At 58.7% G+C, this 22,929-nt stretch overlaps 1 protein-coding gene across 1 annotated transcript in view; it reads right to left on the bottom strand.

Annotated features, from left to right (window-relative positions):
- Window positions 1–20,917, bottom strand: part of WNK2 (WNK lysine deficient protein kinase 2) — a 155,336-nt gene extending 134,419 nt beyond the window's left edge. Inside the window, exon 1 of the mRNA XM_059410148.1 lies at window positions 20,219–20,917. Coding sequence (XP_059266131.1) covers window positions 20,219–20,902 — 684 coding nt within the window. The 5' untranslated portion in view covers window positions 20,903–20,917. The remainder of the gene's footprint in view (window positions 1–20,218) is intronic.
- Between the last annotated feature and the right edge of the window lie 2,012 nt (window positions 20,918–22,929).

The raw sequence follows: 22,929 nt of genomic DNA, 5'->3' as shown, positions 1-22,929 counted from the left end.
GGGGAGGCGTCCTGCGTCGGGCCCTGGGCAGTGGCAGCCCCAGAGCTCCCACCACGCTCCCCTAACCAGAGAGGCAGTGCCCACCCAAAGCTACACAGCCCGAAGCTGGTTTTGTTCCCTCAGTCAGGCACAGCTCTCTCCCCGCTGAGCTGTGCCTCCCCAAAAATGCCACAATCCACAGATCCCGGCGCCTCTGAACACCCGACCACAGGGGTGTGGAGGTCGGCGCACACACAGGCCGCGGGCACAGCAGGCCGCCCGTGGCAGCACCGGTGCTCCTCCACAAAACCCATCTCCTCCACTGCTTTTGGAACCGTGGCTCGGGAGGCTGCAAAGACGGCGTTACAAGAGCCCCACGTGCCCGGAAGGCCGCAGCACTCAGCAGGGACTCTCACCCTCGCCCCCGCAGGGAAGTCGTCCAAAACCTCGATGCCTGGGCGTGTGGCCGCAATTCTTCACTGCGTGGCTATTTATAGCCTAAGAACTAGCCAGAGGGATGCGGGGAGTGGGAAGCGGGGAGCCAGGAGCCGGGCGGAGCTCGGGTGAAAAGCACCAGGCTGGGCCAGGCTAGGATTTAACAAAACTCCCACGTGCAGACCAAAGGATGAATGAGAAGGGCCGCCTTCAGGAGGCAAGCGTGGGAGCTCCGCTTCCTCTTCCCCGAGTCCCGATTCTCTGTGATCACGATGATGCTAGGCGGCCACATCCCTGGGCTGGGCTACTTTCCTCCCCGAGGGGATGGCACCATGGTGCAGACTTCCCCAAGCGCCCCCTCCCGTGTCTGTTCCCTAGATGGTTTCAGAGCTGGCCTCCCTGGAGCACAATTCCTAATTCTGTAAAACCCACAAGCCCTGAACGCCTCCTCCTGCTGGGCTCTGGCTCAAGGACACATGTGGACAGCACCTACTGTGTGCCGAGCGGCGGCAGACAGAGCCCTGTGGGGTGGCAGCCAAGGTCCCATCTACCCTCCAGCCTGCACTTGGGTATTCAAGCAAGACTGAGTGTCTGGGAAGAAGACTAACCTACGAGGCACGGCCAGTGATAGTGAGACTGAGGAGGCTGGACGGTGGCTCTCTTCCTGGCCCATTTGGGGTTTCCATGATGACAAGGCAGAAATAACCCTACTGGGTCTCAGCAAGCTTCCAGCTCCACCGGCCTTGCCTCTGATCTGGACACACCAGGCCTGGCCCCAGGGCCCCTGCAAGCTGCCCTCACCCCCACTGGGCAGATGAAGAGATGGGGGGTCAGGGAGCGGCTCAGCATAGCCAGCAGCCCGCCTCCACCGTGCATTCCCCAAGGAAGCCTGGGAGAGGGCACCTCAAGTTTCTGAGGGGCTGGCAGCTGCATGCCCCGCTGGGCCTGCTCCCCAGGGTCTCTGCTTCCTGAGGACACCAAGTCCTCCACGGGCTATCCTCAGCACCCCTTAAGCACAGACCCGCCCCTCCCCAGACCCGCCACCCCCATCCTCCTGGTGCCCTGGTCAAGGACACATGGGAATGCACCCCCCCCAGCCACCACACCCATGTATGCAGGGGCGGGCAGGCAGGCCGATGCCCCAGAGTCTCCTGGATGTCCCACTGGCAGTGCCTCAGCGAGGGGTGCCAAATGCAGAGGTCACCTGTGCTCCCGGCCACCAGGACCAGGGTGAGTGGGGGCAGCCCTGACCGCCCCCCAAGAAACAAGAGGGCCCATGTGATAAGGAAGACACAGACTCCAGACATCATGCCATTCGTGTGGGCCTGGCAGGGGCAGGAAGACGGCTCAGAAGGAGACACCAGGACGACCCTGGTGGCCTCGGTGGCCTTATTTGTACAAAGGGCCCTGGACAAAGCATGGGAACGCACCACGTGAGGTCCCCAAAGGGTCTGCACTGCGGCTTGTGCCAAAAAGCAAGTCAGAGCTCCCAGTGATCTCTTCTTATGGCCACGAGCTCAGCCCTGAGGCTGATCCACACCGTGAGCTCCAGGCTCCTCCAGAGTCACCTCCCAGAGCCCCCGTCTAGCCTGGGCACCCATAGAAGTGCTGTCCCAGACCCCGTCTACACAGCCACAGGCAGCCCTCAGACCTCCCTGGAAAGGGCCCCAGCTCTGTCTGTGCGGCGCTCACTCAAAGAGTAAAAGTCAACACCAAAGATAAAATAAAATCTCTCCGCAGTGCCAAAAATACCTCCCCGCGGGATGAGGGAGCAGGCGCCAGCTTCCACAGCAGCAACTGTTGCTATGGATACAGGGCTCCAGCTGGGGGGGGGGGGGGCAGGGGGGACGGGGGGGAGAAGGGGGGGGGGGGGCGGGGAGGGGGGGGGGAGAGAGATGGGGGAGGGAGACAGAGGTGGGGGCAGGAGAGAGGCTGGTCAGTGGTGAGGAGGAAGGTACCGGCAGAATGCCAGGCAGCCTTGGCCCTCAGGCCTGGCCATGGAAAGCTGGTCTGCGATCCAGACTTGAGGGAGGGCGTGTTAAACCAGAAGTAGTATTTGCCCCAGAAAGCAAGGCAGTACAGAGATCTTCCACAAACATGTGTGCTTATCTGACCTGAACACAACAGGTCCCCCAGACAACCTTGATCCCTAACACCGGCTGCCGATTCCCTCCAGCATGTGTGTGGCTCTGTGACCGGTGGACAGAGGCACGAGCAACCCCCCTCCATGAGCCAAGCCTGGGGCAGGAGCCTTGGGGCTCAGAGGCTGAGTCGTCCCAGAGCCCCCTGGGCTGCAGCCTGGGGCCAGTCACCACTGCCCAGAGGTTCCACCCCCTGGCACTTGGGCCCCAGTGCCAGGCTCTCTCCAGAGACCTCTCTGCCCTACAAAAGCTGCCTGGTCCGAGGCCTTTCTTCATCACCAGGACCCCCCCCCCCCACCGCCCCGTCCCCAGGAGGGAGGAGCCAAGAGGCCGCCTGCAGGGACAAGTTCCCAGAGAGGGACCGCGGCTACCCGCTGCCCCCACGGCTCTTGGCACCTCACACCCAGCGGTCACCTTGCCCCTAAACCATTTTCATATTACCACACCAACCAGGCCAGGGGGTTAAGACACCCCCCTCTCCCGCACGCAGGCCGCCTACCCTGGGAGGCACCGCCCCCAGACTGCAGCGCCCCTCTGCTCTCAGTGAGCCTCACCTCGGCCCCCTGTTGTCCGGCCAGGGTGCTCCGGGGGGCACGCTGTCCACCGGGAGGCAGGATGTCTTCCTGCCCCTGCCTCAGCGAACAGGTGCTACAGCTCCAACAGCACACCGAGCCTCTTCAGTTCTGGGCCCAGAAACAAGGAGGAAGCCTCCCGGCCAAGTCAAGGAGCTACACACATAGAGCCACTTCCTTCCGGGCACCTCGGCGAATCCATGCCTTGTCCACATTGTAGAGACCACCACGTACATCCTCCTGTCGGAAGGACCCAGGGTGACACCAGGCCTCCCTAGATAAGCCAGGATCATCCCCCATCTCAGGATCCTTAAGGCAACCACATCCATAGGTTGGGGCCCAGGGCCCACCGTCCAGCTTCCTACGTGTCTCTCCCAACTGCCTGATCCTGGGGTCTGGAGCCCCCCACGGGGTCAGACTGCTGACCCCCTCCATAGCCTGAGGAAGCCCCCCATGGGGTCAGACTGCCAAACCCCCCACAGCCTCCAGGTAGCAGGTCAGACTGCACACACGGTCAGACTGCAGCCCCTCCACAACCCGGGGCAGCAGGGGCTCTTGACTGAGCCCCCCATGAAGTCAGACTGCCAACTCCCGCCCCCAGCCCTGGGCTCCAACCTGCCCTCCCCACAGCGCAGCAGAGGCCTCACGGCGGGGCTCTGTGCTGCTGCCAGGATCCCCCGCAAAGGCGCTCCAGGGCGGTGGAGGGCGTCTCCAGCATTACAGCCTTCATGGACCTCAGAGTCCTCAAGACCCCAAGGATAAGCCGGCCTCCCTGGGCTGTGGTCAGTGCTCCACGAGCGGAGGGAAGCAGGTCAGCGGCTCCTGTGAGCTCTCAGAAAAATGCCACAGTGATCATTCCAACCATTAATAATTATACTCAGAGATCAAGGTCTTTGAAAACCCCCATGATACGACCTCTGCCCAACTACACTATCCCAACCCCTCCCACAGTACTTTCCTCCCCCAAGGAGAGCAGTGGGAGCAGAAACCCTCCCCGGGAAGGCCATGGGACACCTGCCTGTACGCGTCGGCAGTTCCCCTCCCCCGCCCAAGGAGAACCCCCGGCCCCACCCAGCAGGGCTGGGGCTGGGCCACCAGGACCCTGGGCATCTGCTCCCAGCCAGCAGCTCCCCAGTCTGCATTCCCGTGGAAGCACCCCCAGGGCAGACAGTCCTCATCCAAGGACAGAACGCCCACCCGAGAAGACACATGTATGCCCCTGAAGACGGGCGTCTTCAGGGCACACCCAGCAGCCAGCAAGAAGAGAAGCTGGGTCCGGAGCCACTGCGGCAACACAGCGGGCCACGGGGCGAGAGTGCAACGTGGGAGCCCAGCCCAGCCCACTTGGGCCCCATGATGCCGGCCACGTGCTAACCCTCCGCAGGGCTGTCAGACGCCCAGGCTAAGCCCAGGCCCCCTAGCTTCTCTAAGCCTCTCCCCAAAGCCTGTGGCCAAGAGTTTGTCCCATGTGGCGTCTGAAGGGCAAGACCCCTCTGTGACCTGTGGGCAGGCTGGCAGCCGAGCGAGAGGCCCAGCCGGTTCCAGGTAGAAAGCTAACAAGGCAGCCTCCGCTCCACCCTGCCAAAGGGCCCCGCTCTGCTCTCAGACACAAAGGGCCTGCCTCAAAACACGCATCCCTAAGCCACTCCAGGAAGCAGCCCGCAGGGCCAAAATGTTCCCGTGTCACCGTCTCACTCCTCCAGGAACAGAGCAGACCTTTGTTTGCTATCTTCGCTGTCATCAAATATTTACAGGGGCTCACAGGCCAGCCCAGAGCCAATCCTACGCTTCCCGGGAAACAGCCGTGCAGGTGAGCAGGCCGGGTGGCAGCCGTGGTTCCCTGCAGGGCAGCCGCCCCGTCCCCAGGCCAGAGCGTGCCCACTGGAGCCTGGGGCCTTGCTGGCAGAAAGGAGGCCAGGGCCAGCAGTGGCCGGACAGCTCTCCGCCCCCGGGCCTCCATGGAGGCCAAGAGCAATTGGCGTGAGTGTGGGTCCACCCCAGGTGGGTGTGGGCAGGTGCCTTCTGCTGCCCAGGATGAGGGAGAGGGCAGCTGGATCCCGGGTCCACCCCGGCCTGCCGCTCTCCTGTAACAGACCAAACTGGGCTGCCCCAGTGTCCGCGGCGGGTACACCAGACCCATGGACGGGGAACTCCAGGCACGGTGGGACAGGGACCAGGGGGCGGGCGGGTACAGCAGGTACGGAGCGCCGAAGGACAGGGTGACAAGACCACGCGATCCATGTGTGAGAAAGTCTCAGGCGGCACACGGTATCTGGGACAGAAAGTGAGCGTGCTGCCTGAGCCGGGACGTGGGTCGGCACCCCGTGGGGCCCAGACCCACTGACCTACCCCGGGCGTTCCAGCAATGTCATTTCTAAAACAGCGGAGCCAAGAGCACCCCTCAGTCATTCCGCATGTGCAGAACTGTATCCCTCCCGTTCCTTTTTAAAGACTTTCCCTATTTTCATCTGCTTTTCCTTCATTTTGTCTCTAGCTGATTTCTCTCAACTCCCACCTCATCCCTGAAGTCCCCACTGAGATCATACACCTTCCGACCTTCCCTTAAACTGTGCAGACCGGCCCGCAGCCGGACAGATGGCCTCGTGGGGGCCACAGGCATGCCACCTGGCAGGCGTGAGGCTGACCCGGCACCAGCCGCTAGAGGCCGGGAGGGGCACACGAGCTCCCTGGGGCTGCACCCACGCCAGGACACGGTGTACATGAGGCAGGCGGTCCACTGGCACCCACAGGCCGGGAACCCCCGCCACAGATGGTCAGGGCCACCAAGGCCAGAGAGCTATAGCAGCAGGGCTGGGGGGGAGCCCCACGCCCTCCGCGCACCCCCCGCCCAGGGTCTGCCCCACCTCTTCTGACTGCAGCTCCCTCACAGGAGCACACCTGGGCTACCAGAGGCCACAGTGTTCTCCACTGCCTTGTGACAAAACCACCCTTCCGGCCACCCTCACCTTCCCCACGTGGCTGCAGCAGGTCGGTTCAGCACCCACACAGGACCAGTCTGGCCATACCGGGGCTCTGAGTCCCCACCCAGACCCCAAACTTCTAGTCCAGGGAGGGCTGGAAGAAAAGGAACAGTCTGGCCTGGACACTCCTAAGGAAATGTCTGGGAGTCTGACCGGGCCGCTGGCTGCCACAAGGGCAGCTTTCATCCCTCAAGGACCCCACAGTCCGTGCGCCAAGGCAACCCTATATCAGAGGAGCCAACCACCCCACAACAAATGTTAGTGTGGCTCCCACATGGGTCACGGGCCCCATGGGCCACCAGGGCTGGGGGGGGGGGGTGCCCCGTGTCCCCAGGACCCAAGAACACAAAGACTTCTGAACCGCCCCTGGGGACAAGGAGGCCAAGGGATGCACTCGCTGCTACGGGGGGCTCTCGCCAAAGCTGGGGCAGGTGGGGACCGCAGGTGGTGGGTGGTGACTCACCGTCACTGCACATGCCAACTCGGACGCCACAATCATGACTTTGCAAAAACACCAAAGAACATAAAAAAGAGGCAAGAAAGGCAGAGACCCAAGAGAACGCCACCACGTCAAGGACAGAGGTCTGGGGTGGGTTTCAGCATCTGTCGCATTACCACCTTCCCAGGAACATCCCTAGAGACGCCCCCACCCCTGCAGGGGCCGCGTCCGCCGTCATCACAGCCCTCGCCCCCTGGAGGAGCCCAGCGCGGGCACTGGGAGGGAATGGGTAAACACGGCCCACCGGGGCTCCGGAGCGTCAACCACTCGGCCCAAACAGGGGTGCCCACACGGGAAGGCAGGAGGCCTGCAGCTCTGAGCCTCACACGCTGCGCCCGCGGCCCAGCTTCCCGGCAGCAGCCCCAGGGGCCTGGGTTCAGGCTCCGCTCCGCTGCTGACTGCCCCCGGGAAGGGGACCACCGTGATCTCTCCACAAGTCTGGGTGGTGCCAGGAGCATTCCTCAATGGGTCAGAGGTCGTGGGGGTGGCAGAGCGGCCCCTCGCAGAGACCGCAGCCCGTGTGCCCGCCGGGCGCCTGCCCGCCTTGCGTCTGTGACCCGCGCCCATATCTATGACCCGTGCCACCACGGGGCCCCTTGCAGAGACGCAGCCCGAGTGTGACCGTGCAGAAGCCTGGCGGCCCAGGACGCCGCCTCTGTAGAGAAAAAGGCAGTGCCACAAAGATGCAAAAACAATGATAAAAAACAGTGGAGCGATTGTTCTAGACAAAATCTGCCATGACAAACAGATGCAGCTCACCGCTCCTGTGACTGGATCCCGGACCCAGAGGAGAAAACGGTCAGCTCCGCCGGGAGGCACAGCCCACGTCAGACGCACAGCAGATGGCATCCAAGGTGCCTGAGAGTGGGACATAGAGTGCTGGGTTTGCGGACCCGCGAGTGGCACTCCCGGCGTGAGGGACCCAGGCCGGGACGCGCGTGAGGAGCTACAGGGATAGGAGCATGTGTAAAGCTGTCAACACCTGGCAGTCCAACTTCCCTAAGTTTCCCAAAAAAGTTTGTGGGGAAACGGACAGAGTCCTGGCAGAGAGGAGGCTCTGCTGGCGGGAGAGAGGCAGGCGGGGCTGCCGCAGTGGGAGAGGATGGGGACGGTGAGCAGAGGCCTGGGGGCAGGCACAGGACGGGCCCAGAAACAGTGGGCATGGAGGCTGCGCTGTTGGCGGGACAGGCCTGGGCGGAGGGCCTCATCACACGCAGGCACCACAGGGCCTTGGAGACATGAGGTGACCAGGATAGACACCGGAAGGCACTCTCACACAGTCTGACCCCCTCCCTGCCAACAAAACCCACTGTATCCAGCCGCAAGAACAGACTGAAATCCACCCACGGCCACAAGCCTTCCCCAGATCCCCGGTGGCAGGGCCAGACCTTGTCACCCCATTCTAACCCAAGACACCAATGTCACTTACTGGTAAACAGTTTCCCTCATGGATTAAAACATGGGCACCCATCTACGCACTTGCTTCCTGCCTTCAAATGTGGTTGTGATTCCTGACGCTATGGCAGCCTTTCTGCAGCCATGAGGCAAAGGGCCTGTGGACAATTCTAACACAGCCAAGGACAGTAGGAAAGAAAAACAGGAAAACACCACTGTCCCTGCCAACACTGCTAAGCCACCAGGGCCCTCGGCTGGCCACCCCTTGGTCCTACATCCTGGGAATGATGAAAACTCTGCATTGCTTAGCCACACTCAGTTCACAGCTGAGAATTTTCCCAGCTTATGTGAAAAGCAGGGAACCTGGGGAAGAGTGGACAACAGAGGGGGATGGGTTCCTTCCCACAGCATCTAGCCAGAGACAGCGGGACTCTCAGGCAGTGTCCCATGCCTAGCGCTAAGCACAGCCATGGCCCCACTGACGAATGGGACAGAAACCCCCACGGTAACTGCCACAGAACCAAGACATGCCACAGGAACATATACATCCCAACCAATATTTGGCTGCCACATACTGGGCACTCCCCAGAGGCCATCTCAGTCCCATGAAGCAATGGGAAAAGAAAAGGCAAGGGGGCAGAGTCTCCAACAGCCCCTTGAGAGCTTCGCAACACAGTGGGCACTTTAAAGGCTCTGAGAAGTACCGAAACAGCAATGCCTACCTGACCCAACCCTCCCCAAACCCGTTAGTGACACTCCCTTTGCACAGCAAAGCAATAAACACATATACGAGATGGCGATGCAGGAAGAGAAGCCTGGGCCATGCCACCAGCCACAGCCCCACTGAGTGAGCGCCCCACCCCTCACCCCATGCCAAGCCTCCTGATCTATAAAAGCAGAGTCCCAAAATCTCTCATGGTGGTTCTGAAGACCCAATGAGCTCACTGGGCAGTTGAGGAGTCTGAGAAAGCCCTCCCTGCCTGTGGCCTGCTGACGGCCATACCCAGACCTCCCGGTGGAGGAGGCCCCCCAGCCAAGGCAGCCTGCATAAACCATTAGGACGTAGGTAGGGGCACCAAGCCTTGCCCAGCGCCCCCTCTACCCACCGGCTCCTCGGCCCGAGTGTCTGGGCAGGGCTCATCCCATGACATCTTTATTTCTGGGGTCACCGTGAACACTTTGAGAGATATGCCCAGCTCAGGGGGAGGCAGGTGTGAAAGGAACCACCTGTCTGAGACCTCCTGGCACCAACACCCCTGGGATGGACCCTCAGGGAGCCCATAACCCAGAGCCTCCACTCTGTGGCTTGGAACACTCAGTCCAGCTCCAGCTTCTCCCCGCACTGCCAGCATGGCTGAGAACTTTCTAGAACCGCAAACACAAAGATGGCAACAAACCCTCACCATAGCCTGTCCTTGAAAGCTAACAGCATTAAAAGATCCTTTAGCAACAAAAAGATTTTAAAACCTGTCACCCCCTGACGCAGTGCCTGGGTGGCTCAGTCTATCAAGCGTCCAACTCTTGATTTTGGCTCAAGTCATGACCTCAGGGTCGTGAGATGGAGCCATCAGGTTCCGTGCTCAGTGGGATGTCCACTGAGGTTTCTCTCTCTCCCTCCCTCTGCCCTTCCCCCTACACACACATGTTCTCTCTCTCTCTAAAACTAAAATAAATCATGAGAAGATAAATGAACTGATGGGGCGCCTGGGTGGCTCAGTCAGTTAAGCAGCTGCCTTCAGCTCAGGTCATGATGCCACGGTCCTGGGATACAGTCCCACATCGGGCTCTCTGCTCAGCGGGGAGCCTGCTTCCCCCCCTCTCTCTGCCTGCCTCTCTGCCTACTTGTGATCTCTGTCTGTCAAATACATTTTTAAAATCCTTAAAAAAAAAAAAAAAAAGATAAATGAATTGGGACGCCTGGGCGGCTCAGTCAGTTAAGCGGTGGCCTTTCACTCGGGTCATGATTCCACAGTCCTGGGATAGAGTCCCACATCGGGCTCCCTGCTCAGCAGAGAGCCTGCTTCTCCCTCTGCCTCTGCCTACTTGTGATCTCTCTCTCTCTCTCTCTCTGCCAAATAAATAAATAAATAATCTTTTTTTTAAAAAAAAAGGAAGAAGAAGATGATGACGAATGACTGAATGAATGGGTAGATGGAACCCAGGACACCCTGTGATTGCAGCTACGGCTGTAGGACACCCACGTGTGAATTGTGAAGTGTGGCCGTGCTTGCTGGAATTAGGATTATCAGCAAACTCCTTTAAGGCAGCCGTCATCATCGCTTTTTTAAATTAACGATTTTTAGAAAGGTTCCAGGTCTTGGAGAGATTTTGCACGTACTCCCTCCCAAGCCCCACAGCCTCCCTCTGTTGACATGCTCACTGGGTACACGGACAACGGACGTGCCTTATCATCTCCTGGAGCCTCAGTCTACATCAGTTTCACTCCAAGTGCTGGAAGTTCTGTGCTTTGAACATGGCTTTGAGGACCCTCGTTAGAGCATTGGAGTCGTTTCTCTGCCTAAAATTGCTCTGAGCTCCCCTGTTCATCCTGCCCAGCCCCCCTCCGCCCCCTACCCAATCTGCAGTGACCACGGTCCTCTTTCCTGGCGCCACAGTTGAGCCTTTTCCAGAACTCCCATAGCTGGACTAACACACGACTTATGGCTTCCAAATGGCTTCTTTTGCTTAATAATGTGCATCTAGGGTTCACTTCTGTCTTCTTGGGACTTCATAGCACATTTGTTTTTGGTGCTAATATTTCCTCGTCTGGACGGACCACAGTTCATTTGTCCGCCACCCACTAAGAGACGCCTTGGACGCTTCCAAGTTTTGGCGATGATGAATGGAGCTGCTGTAAGTATCCATGGGCAGGATTTGGTGTGGTAAAGTTTTCAGCTCATTTGGGTTTTTTTTAAAGATTTTATTTATTTGAGAGCATGAGAGAGAACACATTAGCAGGGGGAGAGGCAGGCAGAGGGAGAGGGAGCAGGCTCGATGGGGACTCGATCCCGGGACCCCAGGATCATGACCTGAGCCATGCTTACTGGCTGGGCCCGCAGGCGCCCCAAGTGTGTCTGGTTTCGTGAGGTGCTGCCAAGCTGTCCTGTGACACTGCAGCACGGTCCGCGTCCCTGCAACCGTCACTGGGCTCCTGCCGCTCAGCATCCTCGCCAGCACGCGGTCGTGTCAGGGCCCTGGAGTTCGGCTGTTCTAGTAGGTGCGCAGCGGAATCTCGTTTGAATCTGCATTGCCCTGATGACGCATGATGTGGAGCTTCTCATGCACTTCTCTGCCGTCCGTATGTCTTCTCTGAGGAGGTGTCTGTTAAGTAAGGTCTTTGGCCCGTTTTTTAATCAGGTTGTTTGTTCTCTTATTCTTGAGTTTTAGGAATTCCTTGTACTTTGTATCACAGTAAACGTTTTTTTTTTTTTTAATAGATTATGCCCTTGGTTTGTACCTAAAATGCCACTGCCAAGAATATCACCCTGACACCAAAACCAAACAAAGACCCCACAATAAAACAGAACTACACGTCAAGATCCCAGATGAACACAGAGGCAAAAATCCTCCATAAAATACCGGCAAACTGAATCCAACAGTACATTTAAAAGATCATTTACCACCATCAAGTGGGATTAACTCCTAGGATGCAAGAGTGGTTCAGCATTCGCAAATCCATCAACATGACCCATCACACCAATAAGAGGAAGAACAAGAACAATATGATCATTTTAACAGATGCAGAAAGACCATTCGAGAAAGCACAATATCCATTCACAATACAAGCTCTCCACACAGGAGGTTTAGAAAGAACACACTTCAGCTAAACACATGTGTGTGTATAAACCCACAGCTAACATACTCAATGGGGGAAAACTGAGAGCTCTTCCCCCCAAGGTCAGGAACACGACGAGGACATCCCCTCTCATCATCAGTACTGTCATTCATCACAGCACTAGAAGTCCTGGCCACAGCAATCAGACAAGAAAAAGAAATAAAAGGCATCCAAACCTGGAAGGAAGAAAAAAAAATTTCCCTATTTAGAGATGACATGATATTTCACATAAAATCCCTAAGAACTCCACCAAAAAACTACTAAAACTGATAAATGAAATCAGTAAAGTCAAAGGATACAAAATCAACATACAGAAATCTGTTGCATTTCTATACACCAATAATGAAGCAGCAGAAAGAAAAATTGAGGGATCAATCCCATTTACAATCGCAACAAAAATAAGATACCTGGGAATAAACCTAACCAAGGAGGTGAAAGACCTGTACTCTGAAATCTACAGAACACTGATGAAGGAAACTGAGGAAGACACAAAGAAATGGAAAGATGTTCCATGTTAGTGGATTGGAAGAACAAATACTGTTTAAATGTCTATACTCCCCAAAGCAACCTACACATTTAATCCCTATCAAAACACCAACATTTGGGATGCCTGGGTGGCTCAGTTGGCTGAGCGTCCAAATCTTGATCTCAGCTCCGGTCTTGATCTCAGGGTTGTGAGATCAAGCCCCACACTGGCTCCAGTATGGGTATGGAGACTACTTATACAAAAATATGAACAACTTTTTTCAAGGTAATAGAATAAGCAACCCTAAAATTTGCATGGAACTATGAAAGACCCCAAATAGCCAAAGGAATTTGGGGGGGGGGGGTGAAGCTGGAAGTATCATAATTCCGCACTTCAAGTTATATTACAGAACTGTAGTGATCCAAACAGTACGGTGCTGGCACGGAAAAAGACACACAGATCAACAGAATGGAGGAATGGAGCAGAGAACACAAAAAGGAACCCACAATTATACAGTCAGTTTATTTACTCAAAGGAGTCAAGAATGCAATGGGATATAAGTGACTCTTAATCTCACAAAACAAACTGAGGGTTGCCGGGGGGAGGGGGTTTGGGAGAAGGGGGTGGTATTATGGACATTGGGGAGGGTATGTGATTTGGTGAGTGCTGTGAAGTGTGTAAACCTGGTGATTCACAGACCTGTACCCCTGGGGATAAAAATATATGTTTATAAAAATTAAAATAAAAAAACATATATAACCTTCAAAAAAAAAAAAAAAAAAGAATCCAAACACTTAATCACATATGGATATTTATTATTTAAAAGAGCCTATGATAAGTCCTTTTTATAAATAAAATAAAATAAAATAAAATAAGAGATTAATTTTTCAAAAAAAAAAAAAAAAAAAAAAGAATGCAATGGGATAAAAAACAGTCTCTTCAACAAACGGTGTTGGGAAAACTGGACAGCTACATGCAAAAGAATGCAACTGAACCACTTTCCTTCATCACACACGAAGATAAATTCAAAATGGATAAAAGACCTAAATGTGAGCCCTGAAGCCATAAAAATCCTAGGAGGGAACACAGCCAGTAATGTCTCTGACATTGGTGGTAGCAATGTTTTTCTAGACACATCTCCTGCGGCCAGGCATACAACAGCAAAAACGAACTGGTGGGACTTCACCAAGATAAAAAACTTCTATACAGTCAAGGAAACAATCAACAAAACTAAAAGGCAGTCTACGGAAATGGGAGAAGATGTTTGCCAATGACATATCCGATAAGAGGTTAGTATCCAAAATACATAAAGAACTTATCAAACACAACACCAGAAGAATAATCCAGTCAAGAAATGGGCAGAAGACATGAACAAACTTTCTTCCAAAGATGTCCAGACAGCCAACAGACACATGAAGAAATGTTCAACATCGCTCATCAGGGAAATACAAATCAAAATTAAATGAGATACCACCTCACACCTGTCAGGATGGCTAAAACTAACAACACTGGGAACATGAGGTGTAGGTAAGGATGCAGAGAAAGGGGAGCCCTCGTGCACGGCTAGAGGGAAGGCAAAGTGGTGCAGCCGCTGTGGAGAACAGCACGGAGGATCCTCAAAAAGTTAAAAACAGAGCTGCCCTGAGACCCAGCAATTGCACTACTGGGTATTTACCCAAAGAATACAGAAATACTGATTCAAAAGGCTACATGTACCTGGAGGTTTACAGCAGCATTATTTACAGTAGCCAAATTATGGAAAGAGCCCAAGTGTCCATCAACCGAGGAATGAATAAAGGAGACGTGGCGTAGCTACGCCACGGAACATTACCCAGCCATCGAGAAGAACGGCATCTTGCTATTTGCAGTGACATGGATGGTGCTGGAGTGTATTATACTTAGTGAAATACCACATGATTTTGCTCATATGCGTAATTTAAGAAAGAAAACAAGTGAGCAAAGGGGAAAAAAAGAGACAAACCAAGGAATGGACTCTGGACTGCAGAGAACACACTGACGGTACCGGTGGGGGGGGGGGGGGGGGTGGGGGAAACAGGTGACGGGGACGAAGGAGGACCCTTGTGGCGATGAGCACCGAGTGTTCCCGGAAGGCCTGAATCACTGTGCTGCACACCTGAAACTGATGTCACACTGTACACTAACTACTATTTCATTTTAGATAAAATAAAACAGAGTAAAATAAAACAAGCCATTGCCAAGCACACGGTCACCTAGATTCTCTGTCACCTTCTAGGAGTTTCAAAGTTTTGCACTTTCCAGTTAGATCTATGGCCCATTTTGAGTTAATTTTCATGGAAAGAGTAAGGTCTGTGTGTGGATTCACTTTTCTGTGCAGGGACGTCCAGTGACTCCAGCACCGTCTGCCGCAGAGACTGTCTGCCCCTCCGAGCTGCCTCTACCCCCTGGTCACAGGCCGGTGAACTCCACTACGTGGGTCTGTCTCCGGCCTCTCTGCTCTGCCGCACTGAACTACTGGTCTGCTCTCGCCAACGCCGCACTGTCCTCGTCTCCTTTCTTTTACTCTTTTCCAAAAAACTTCACATGTATTTAAAGAAAGCTGACGTAAATTAGAGGCAGTGATCCTGTAGTCCGGGAAATCTTAGAATGCATCCCTCTGGGGAACAGAACCGGATTTGAAAACTATTTGAAGTGAGAAAACCTGCAGCCAAGCCTCCGACGGGCCAAGCTTCCGGTCCTGAGCCACCCTCGCGGGACCGGTCCTCCCAGAACACAGCCCCTCGCCTGTCTGTGGCCAGAGGCAGCTCCTAACTTGCTTCTCGGAGACTCCGGCCGCTGCTTCCCACCTCCTCTCGTCGGCCGCTCAGATGAGGAGCCGGCAGCAGCCAGGTGCGGGGGCAGAGCACAGGCCCCCGCCTGCCTGCACCCGGGCCCCCCCCCCCCCGCCACATGGGGGCCCGCTCCTGCCCGCGGGCCTCCGTGCTCCCCGGGCGCCAGCTGGCTCTCCACTTCGGCCTGTCTTTCCACACGTAAGTGCAGGGGGAGCATCACTCTGCTTTGCCCTCAATGCCCAACACACGTCGGCAGTTCCCACGACCCCATGACAGTCTGTTAGCACCAGCCCCACTGCACAACAGATAAACCAAGGCTCACAAAGGCAGGTGTCTTCCCTAAGACCTCTCCACAGGGAAGTTGTGGGTCTGGGGCCCAAAGGCCGTGGGGTCCCTGCTCTGGGGTGTTCGTGCACACCGGCCAGGGGCCCCGTCTGGCTGCAAGGCTCCTGAACGCCCCTTCCCAGCACCTCAGGCAGACGCCAGTTTCCACCTCCTCACTCAGCCAAGCAGGTGGCAAAGGAGACCCAGGCGCACAGCCCAAACCTCTGCAGACCGGGTCAAGTTCTGCTCCTTCGAAGAGATGAACTGAAGCTCCATGTCCTCACCCTGGTCATCATCCAGCTTCAGCCTAATGCTGGCCCGAGCCACAGGCCCCGAGAGAGGCCTCTGGCCACGCACGGGAGCACAAGTCCGAGCCATTCTAGAAGGCGAGTGACAGGAACAAGGTCAGCCCCACCAGCCCAGGACCACAGGATGGCCTCTCCACACACTCACTCCCTTGCCTTCTGCAGGCTTCTAGAAAACACCCCTCCTCCACGAACACCGGGTTCTCACACTGTGATGTAGTCTGCCCTGTTCACTGTGGTAACCCCAGGCTGGAACCAGGGCACCCACTGAACAAAGGCCACTCCACTGCTAACAGGGGACCTGGCATCCAGAACCTTCTGGAACACCTCCCCACCCACTTAGCACCTTTTCTCCTCTCCACGTTCTGGTTCACAGCCCACCTGCAAACCTCGTACACCTCAGTAAGCCTAAGGCACGAATTGAAGTGACATTGGGGGGAAGCCCGCCAGTCCATCACACTACTAGTAAGTCCGGGGTCCTCATCCTGGGGCCCACGTTACTTGGCAGTCAGGCCCAAATCAGGCTCAGTCCACTGCCCCAGATGCCAGGACCCCAGAAAGTGCCCCAAAAGGCACACACTGAGCACCAGGAACTCCTGCTTCCAGCAGGAAAAAAGCTGCAGCACCCAGGACACCCCCAAAGGTGACCCACAGCTGGGCGTGCTCACCTATCACCGCCAACCATGCCGGCCTCACCAGGATAGCACGCCCCTGATGCAAAGGCAGGGAAAGGGAGAGAGCCAGCCCCTCGGGTCTCTCAGGCAAGCAAACCAGAACCAGAAGGGGAGGGGCACAGGAAACACGGCTCCAGAAACTGAGCTTTATGCACCGTACTCCAGCAAGCAAGCACAGTCCCCTCCGCGTGGGGCCCCCGCCCCCAGGACAGGCTGCTTGAGGTCACTGTGACAGCAGACAAGGCCCCTGAGGGGACCTGAGCACCTTGCATGTGAAGCTGCCCGGCGCCCCGACTCGTCTCCAGCCTGTCTGTGAATGGCAGTGGTGCACCTGCCCGGTCGTGTGCCAGCCCAGCGCCTGCAGAGACAGGCCACCCAGCCACGGGAGACCCCACGGGGCCACGCACAGCAAGGAGACCATGCACACCCACCTGCGACGAGCCTCCCAGGGCGCAGGCCAGCCAGGAGCACACAGCAACCCTGTGACACACAAAGCGGATGGCAGAGGTCTCCTGGCGCCCATGTCCGCAAGTCGCTCCTCAGGCCGGGCCTGCCCCTCAGGAGCCCAATCACCTTTGGGCAAAGCAGGGCAGCAAAACAGCGCCGCTGGGTCTGGGAACCTGGCCATGGCGGGCGGGGGCCCCCCATAGTAGCTCTTTAGCACTCTTTAGGATGCGCCCAGTCCCACAAGAGCCCCATGAGTACTCTGAGCAGATGACCCCCACCCTGCATGCGGGCCTAAACCCCAGCACAGGAAACATGGTCCCCGCTACCCCCTGCCCCCCGCCGCACCGAGGCAGTGCCCAGCCCCCAAACAGCAGCTCCCAAAGCCTTCTACACGGAGGCCCCATCTTCCCGGAAGGCAGGGGGCCATGGACAGGAGGGGGCTGAAACCAAGGCTCTCCAGGATCCTGAGGCAGACACCAGAGGAGTGGGGTGACCCAGGAAAGGCCAGTAGCCCACCTCCAACACGGCCTCCAGATGCCAGCCAGGTCTCCTCGGGGGCCCATGCCGGCTCAAAGGGCACAGCGGGGAAAAAGGTGCCCTCACACACCCGAGACAGTGTCGGTGGTCAAGACCTGGCCCGACACCAGGACGGGTCCACACGGGCCCGAAGCCAGCCGAGGACAGTCACGGGGACAAGGGAAACATGCGCAGAAGCGAGGGCAGAGCTCTGCTGCGAGCACTACCTCTGCTATCAGGACACGTTCTGGTGGCCGAACAAAAGTTCATTCAAAAGAAGAAAGACAGGGAAGTGATACTTTAAAATGGCTTCCCCAGAAAATCAGTACGAGCTCCGGCCAACTAGAGAATTCAGGAGGTGACGGGTCTTGCTGCAAAGCCCTTCCAACACGAATTTATGGAAGAAAATCAGACATCACAGAAATCTTTCATCCTGCAAGGCGGACTTACTGGGTCTAGAGATGCAGCCTTTACCCCCTCGGGCAGGGCACCCTGCGGAACAGTAAGGGAGCCCTCCTCCTTTCGTTCCGACCGAGGCCAGCAGGTGCCAGTGCCCCCCCAGCATCCTGAGGGCAGAAAGAAACAGACTTTGGAGAGTGAGTTTGGGGATATTCCAAAGCTGCCAGCCAAGGCACTCCTGGGGGCTGAGGAAGGGGAGGTCAAAGGGTGAGGAGAATCCTGCAAAGTTCCCCATGCAACACTCCCAGTGACCTGCCCTCCACTGGGGTCCCTGATACCCTGCAATCCTGGGGGCCGAGGGAGATTGAACATCTCCACACTGTGCAGGAGGAAACCCCTTCGTTCCCTGGCACAGAGCCAACAGGCCACCTGTTGTCCTCTCTCGGTGCACAGGGGTCCCAGAGGCCCAACCCTCACCTCCACCAAGGATGGCCTCGCCAGGCTGGAGGCCTCCTCCCATGATGCTACACTCTCCCCTCGCCCTCCCACCACCTGTGTCCTAGATGGTGACCTTGGGGGTCCTCAACACTGAGCGGGGTAAACATCAGCCTTCTGCTTGGTGAGGAGGCACTGGACACCAGCAGGAAGCTACTGTCCTGCTGCTCCAGGCCCCATCGCAGACCAGCCCTGCAGAGGCAGCTGGCCCCAGATGCTGCCCATGGAACTAGAGGAAGCCTTTGCTGCCCAGTCGCTGGGAGAGGTATGAGGACAGTTTCCCGCCAACGGGGGCTCCCAATAACTCCTATTCTAGAACTGCCACCAGTCGGATGGGAAGCCTTCTCCAGCCTTCCCACTACCTCCCAGAGTCCAGGCATAAGAGACCCCTGGATGCCAGCCAAGCTCCAGGCCTATGTTCTGCTCAGGGAGCCAGAGGCAGAGCCGCCTGCCTTGCCTTACAGGGAATGGGAACGAAAAACCTTTCTGAGGGTCACGTGCGCCTGCAATGCCTCATCACTGCTGAGGGCTACCTCGGATCCCGCCTACAGCCACTCCCACGGGTGCCCACAGCGCCACGAAGGGTCACTTGGCGAGAGGGAGAAGGTGGAAGGAAAGGCGCAGGGCCACGCTCCAAACCCTGGGGTCCTCCGCTCCTCCTCTCTGGTCCTCCTTTTGCCAGGCGGCAGCGATGCCCAGCTCGCTCCCTCACCCACGCAGCGGATGCCGGGGGCCCCAAGACCACAAACTCCCCAAGCCGCCCCTCCGCAGGGGGCCCAGAAGTGACAGCCATGAGGAAGGAGAGCTCAGTCCCTCCTGAAGGGCTCCACAGGACGCCAACCAGGCCTGCCAAGAAAACTCCTCACTGCCGCTGCAAAACCAAAGGACTGCAGGAAGGGGTGGCCTCTGGAGCTCTTTGTCTCTGGAGAAAAGCCAAGGACAGGTCGACACCCAGCAAATCGGGGGGTGGGGGGACTCGCACACATGTAGGCCACACTGCAGGGGCCCAAAGGATAGAGTCACCAAAGTCAGTTTGGGGGTCAAAAAAGGCAGGCAACCTGCAGCGTGGCGGGCTGCCCTGTGCCAGGCCCGGAAGGCCCTGCTAACTTTACGGGGTGCTGGGGTAGGCTTACACCCGCGCAGCCAGCTCTCAGCACAGGACAGCCCCATGCCTGACAGCTGACCCCCCGCCCATGAGGGAGGGCCCCTGTAAACACCCTCTCTGACAGGCACTACTGTCCTGGCTTCCACCGATGGCCCAAGAAGCTCGGGTTACGGTTTATATAATCTTCCAGGGCTGGGGCTGACACAGCCAACGTGAGGGCAAGGTTATGAAAAATGCATGTCCACCGGCTTTGCATCAAAAAAAAGAAAGAAAAAAAGGAAAAAAGAAAGAGAGGAAGAAGAAGGAAGGAAGGAAGGAAGGAGGGAAAGAAAGAAAAGAAAGAAAAAAAGAAAGAAATCCCGGCCGCATTTTGTATGACTTGGTTTTAAGACCTCTCGCACAACCATTTTGTGAAGCAATGGGCCCTGGGAGAAACCAAGAGGCCCCTGCCGCATCCAGGCCGGGGGCGGCCCCACCTCACACAGACCACGGGTCAGAAGCGTCTCCTCAAGCGTCCCCAGCGGGGGCACCCACACCTTTAAAGACTCCAGAGCGCCTGGAACACAGGCCCCCACACTGCCGCTTCCCATACAGACCACCTGGGAGGGTACAGCCAGGCGGACGGACACGCCCTCCAAGTGCCCACTCTTCAGCAGGGACCCACACCGTGCCACACTCCACCGCCACACGCTGGGAGGTCCGACCCCGACCACACAGGCCGTGCGCACGCAGAGAAGGACACGCGCGGCTGCCCCCCAGGGCCGGACGCGCGGCCCCGCACCGGTGCAAGGCTGCGCCAGGACGCGCTCGCCCACCGCCCACCTGCGGCCGGCGCCTCACCTGCAGCTCACACCAGGCCACCTCCACCCAGGTCTCCGTGTCCAGGCCCTTGTAGACCGTCTTGAATGAGCCGCGGCCCAGTTCGATGTCGAACTTGAGGAAGCGGCCGTCCAGGGAGGTGGCCACGGCCTTGAGGTCGTCCTCATCGTCCTCCTCTTCCTCGGGCTCTTCCCGGCGTGTGCGCCCAGGTTCCGGCCTCGCCTCCGGCGCCGCCGCGTCCTCCCGCCCCGCGGCCGCAGCAGCCGCCGCCGCCGCCGCCGCCGCCTCCTCGCCGGGGCCTCCGGGGGACGAGGGCGCGGGGTCCGGACCGGGCTCCTGCGCGCCCGCGGGCTCGGGGCCGGGGTCGGCGGGGGCGCCGGGCGGCGCGGCGGCCGCGGGAGCTGCAGGGGCGGCGGGGCGGCCGCGGGCGCGCTCGGCTATGAGGCGGCGCGTCTTGCAGAGCAGCAGTACCCGGCGCTGCAGCGGCTGCGGGGGCTGCGCGCTGGGCGCCTCGGCCGCCTCCAGGCCCGGCGGCTCCTCCTGGTCCGACTCCACCACGCTGCGCCGCAGGAAGCGCTGGGGCCCGGGCCGCGCCGCCCGCGTCCGCGGCACCGCCGCCGGCTCCGCCATGCCCGCGGGCCCCGCGCCGCGCCCGGCCTCCGTCAGCGCGCGGGGGCCGTCCCGGCGGCCGCCATCGCCGTCCATCTCTGCGGGCAAGGACACCCGGGCCGCGTGAGCGCCGGCCCGCCGCACCTGCCCGGCCGCGGATGAGACAGCGCCGTGCCGGCTCACGCCCCGCCCGCCCCCCGCCGCGGAGGGGCCTGCGGGACGGCCCCGGGGGAGGGGTCTGCAAACCGGACCTAGAGACGGGGAGGGGAGGGGAGGACGCCTGCTGGGGCTGCCCCTAGGTTCCCCCCCTCCGGGGGCGGGATGCGGTGGAGGCCGGGGGAGGGGCACTCGCGCCCAGCCTAGCCCTGGGAAGGGGGCCTGCCGGGCTGTCCCTGGGGTCCCCGGGACGGGCTCGCAGAGGGGACGGGGAGGTCGGAGAGAGAGAGGCACTGGACAAGCGGCTGCTCCACAAAGGACGCGGCCCGGGGCGCAGGAGGGGCGCGCGGGGAGGGGGCTGCGGCGGCGCGGCGCGCACACAAAGGCGGCGGGCGGGGGGCTCGGCACTCACAGGGCGAGCGGGCGCCGTCCATGCCCGCGGCCCGGCGGCCGGGGCGGGAGAGGCGGGCGAGACCGCGCTTCGGTGGCCGAGGTCCGCGGCCGGGGACCGAGTCGCTCTCGGGGCCGGGGTCCTCGCTCCGGGCCGGGTTGCCGCGCTGATCCCTCGGCCGGCCCGCTGCGGGGCCGCGCTCCCGCGTGCTGCTCGGGCTCCGTGCGGCTGCGCTCGGGCACCGGCTCCGACCCGGCGCGCGGGGAGGGCGGGGCCTCGGCTGCCCGCCCCCGGCTGGCGCGGCGGGGCGGGGCCTGGCACGCCCACCTGGCCGTGGGCGCGCGCGGCCACCTGCGGGCGGGCTCGCAGCCCGGCCGCGCGGCGGCGGTACTCCTGAACCCCAGGCTCAGGAATGACCCTCAGGCTGCTGGCCGCGGAGGGTCCCCGAGAGGGGGCACAGCATCACCTCCTCAACTGTCCCAGCAGGCCCGTCAGACCTCTCAGCCCTGTGCCAGGGCAAAATGGGCTGGTAGAAGGTGAGGGCCCAAGGCTGGTGGTCCCCCAAACCCTCAAAAAGCAACCCGAGGCAAGCCTGGAGGAGTTGGGGTGTCCTTTCCCCCTGTCATTTCATGGGGACCTCACTGCCAGGAGGCGGAGTACTGTTATCATCACACCCACTCTGCAGTTGAGCAAAGGGAGATCCTGAGACAGAAGTTATCTCCCCTAAATCCCAGAGCTTCTACGACAGAGGCTGCCCTGGGATGTCACCAGAGAGGGCCCTGAAGAGGCTTCCAGGAGGCCCTGGGCCCACAGTGTTCTTCGCCCCTTGTGAAATGCCCCCTTCCCCTGGGAGCCTTTATGTCATCCTCTGTCTCCCCTTTTTCCTCTGGACTACCACAAACAAGACTTTCTCTTGGGCATCTTGAACCTTTTTGCCAGGAGGTGGCATACGGCAAAGAAAGACTTCACTGCTCGCTTCTGAGCCCTGTAAGCCCCTGAACTCCTCCATCTAGTTGTGGTGACCCTGTGACTGCCATGAGGTGAGGGAATAAAGACACAGGGAGGCAGCTCCAGGGGAGATGCCCAGCGGCTCCCACCTTGGTGGTGCCTTTGGGTCTGGCATGCCATCCAACACATAGGGTGCCCATGGGCTCCAAGCTCCCGGCACAAACTAACTTATGGGATTCAAACCATCACAGTTACAGGGGAGGTGTGCCCAGCCCTGTTCCCCAGAGTCTCAGCACTTCCCAAGTGCTGGAACCTGTCACGACCGGTTCTCCAGCACTGGCATCCCTTCCGAACTCTGCCCAGGGACACCTTGTGGTGCTGGGAGCATTTGCATGGTGGAAACGGGCAGATGCCACAGATCCGGGCTTCTTCCCTTGGAGAATGGTTTCATGGCGTGCTTGCGCTGGGCTGGATGATGGGTACATGCCTTCTGAATATCCCTTGCAGTTGTCACATCTACCTTGCGTCTAGCCCAGAGCCCAGACAAAGAAGGGACAACATCCAACACCAGCTCCGCTAGCCTGAGGCCCTTCGAGGCGGGGACTGGGCATGACTTCCGAGGGCGGGG

The sequence above is a fragment of the Mustela nigripes genome, chromosome 9 (genome assembly GCF_022355385.1).
Source record: "Mustela nigripes isolate SB6536 chromosome 9, MUSNIG.SB6536, whole genome shotgun sequence".
NCBI classification, from domain to species: domain Eukaryota; kingdom Metazoa; phylum Chordata; class Mammalia; order Carnivora; family Mustelidae; genus Mustela; species Mustela nigripes.
This window is presented reverse-complemented; position numbering and strand designations above follow the sequence as displayed.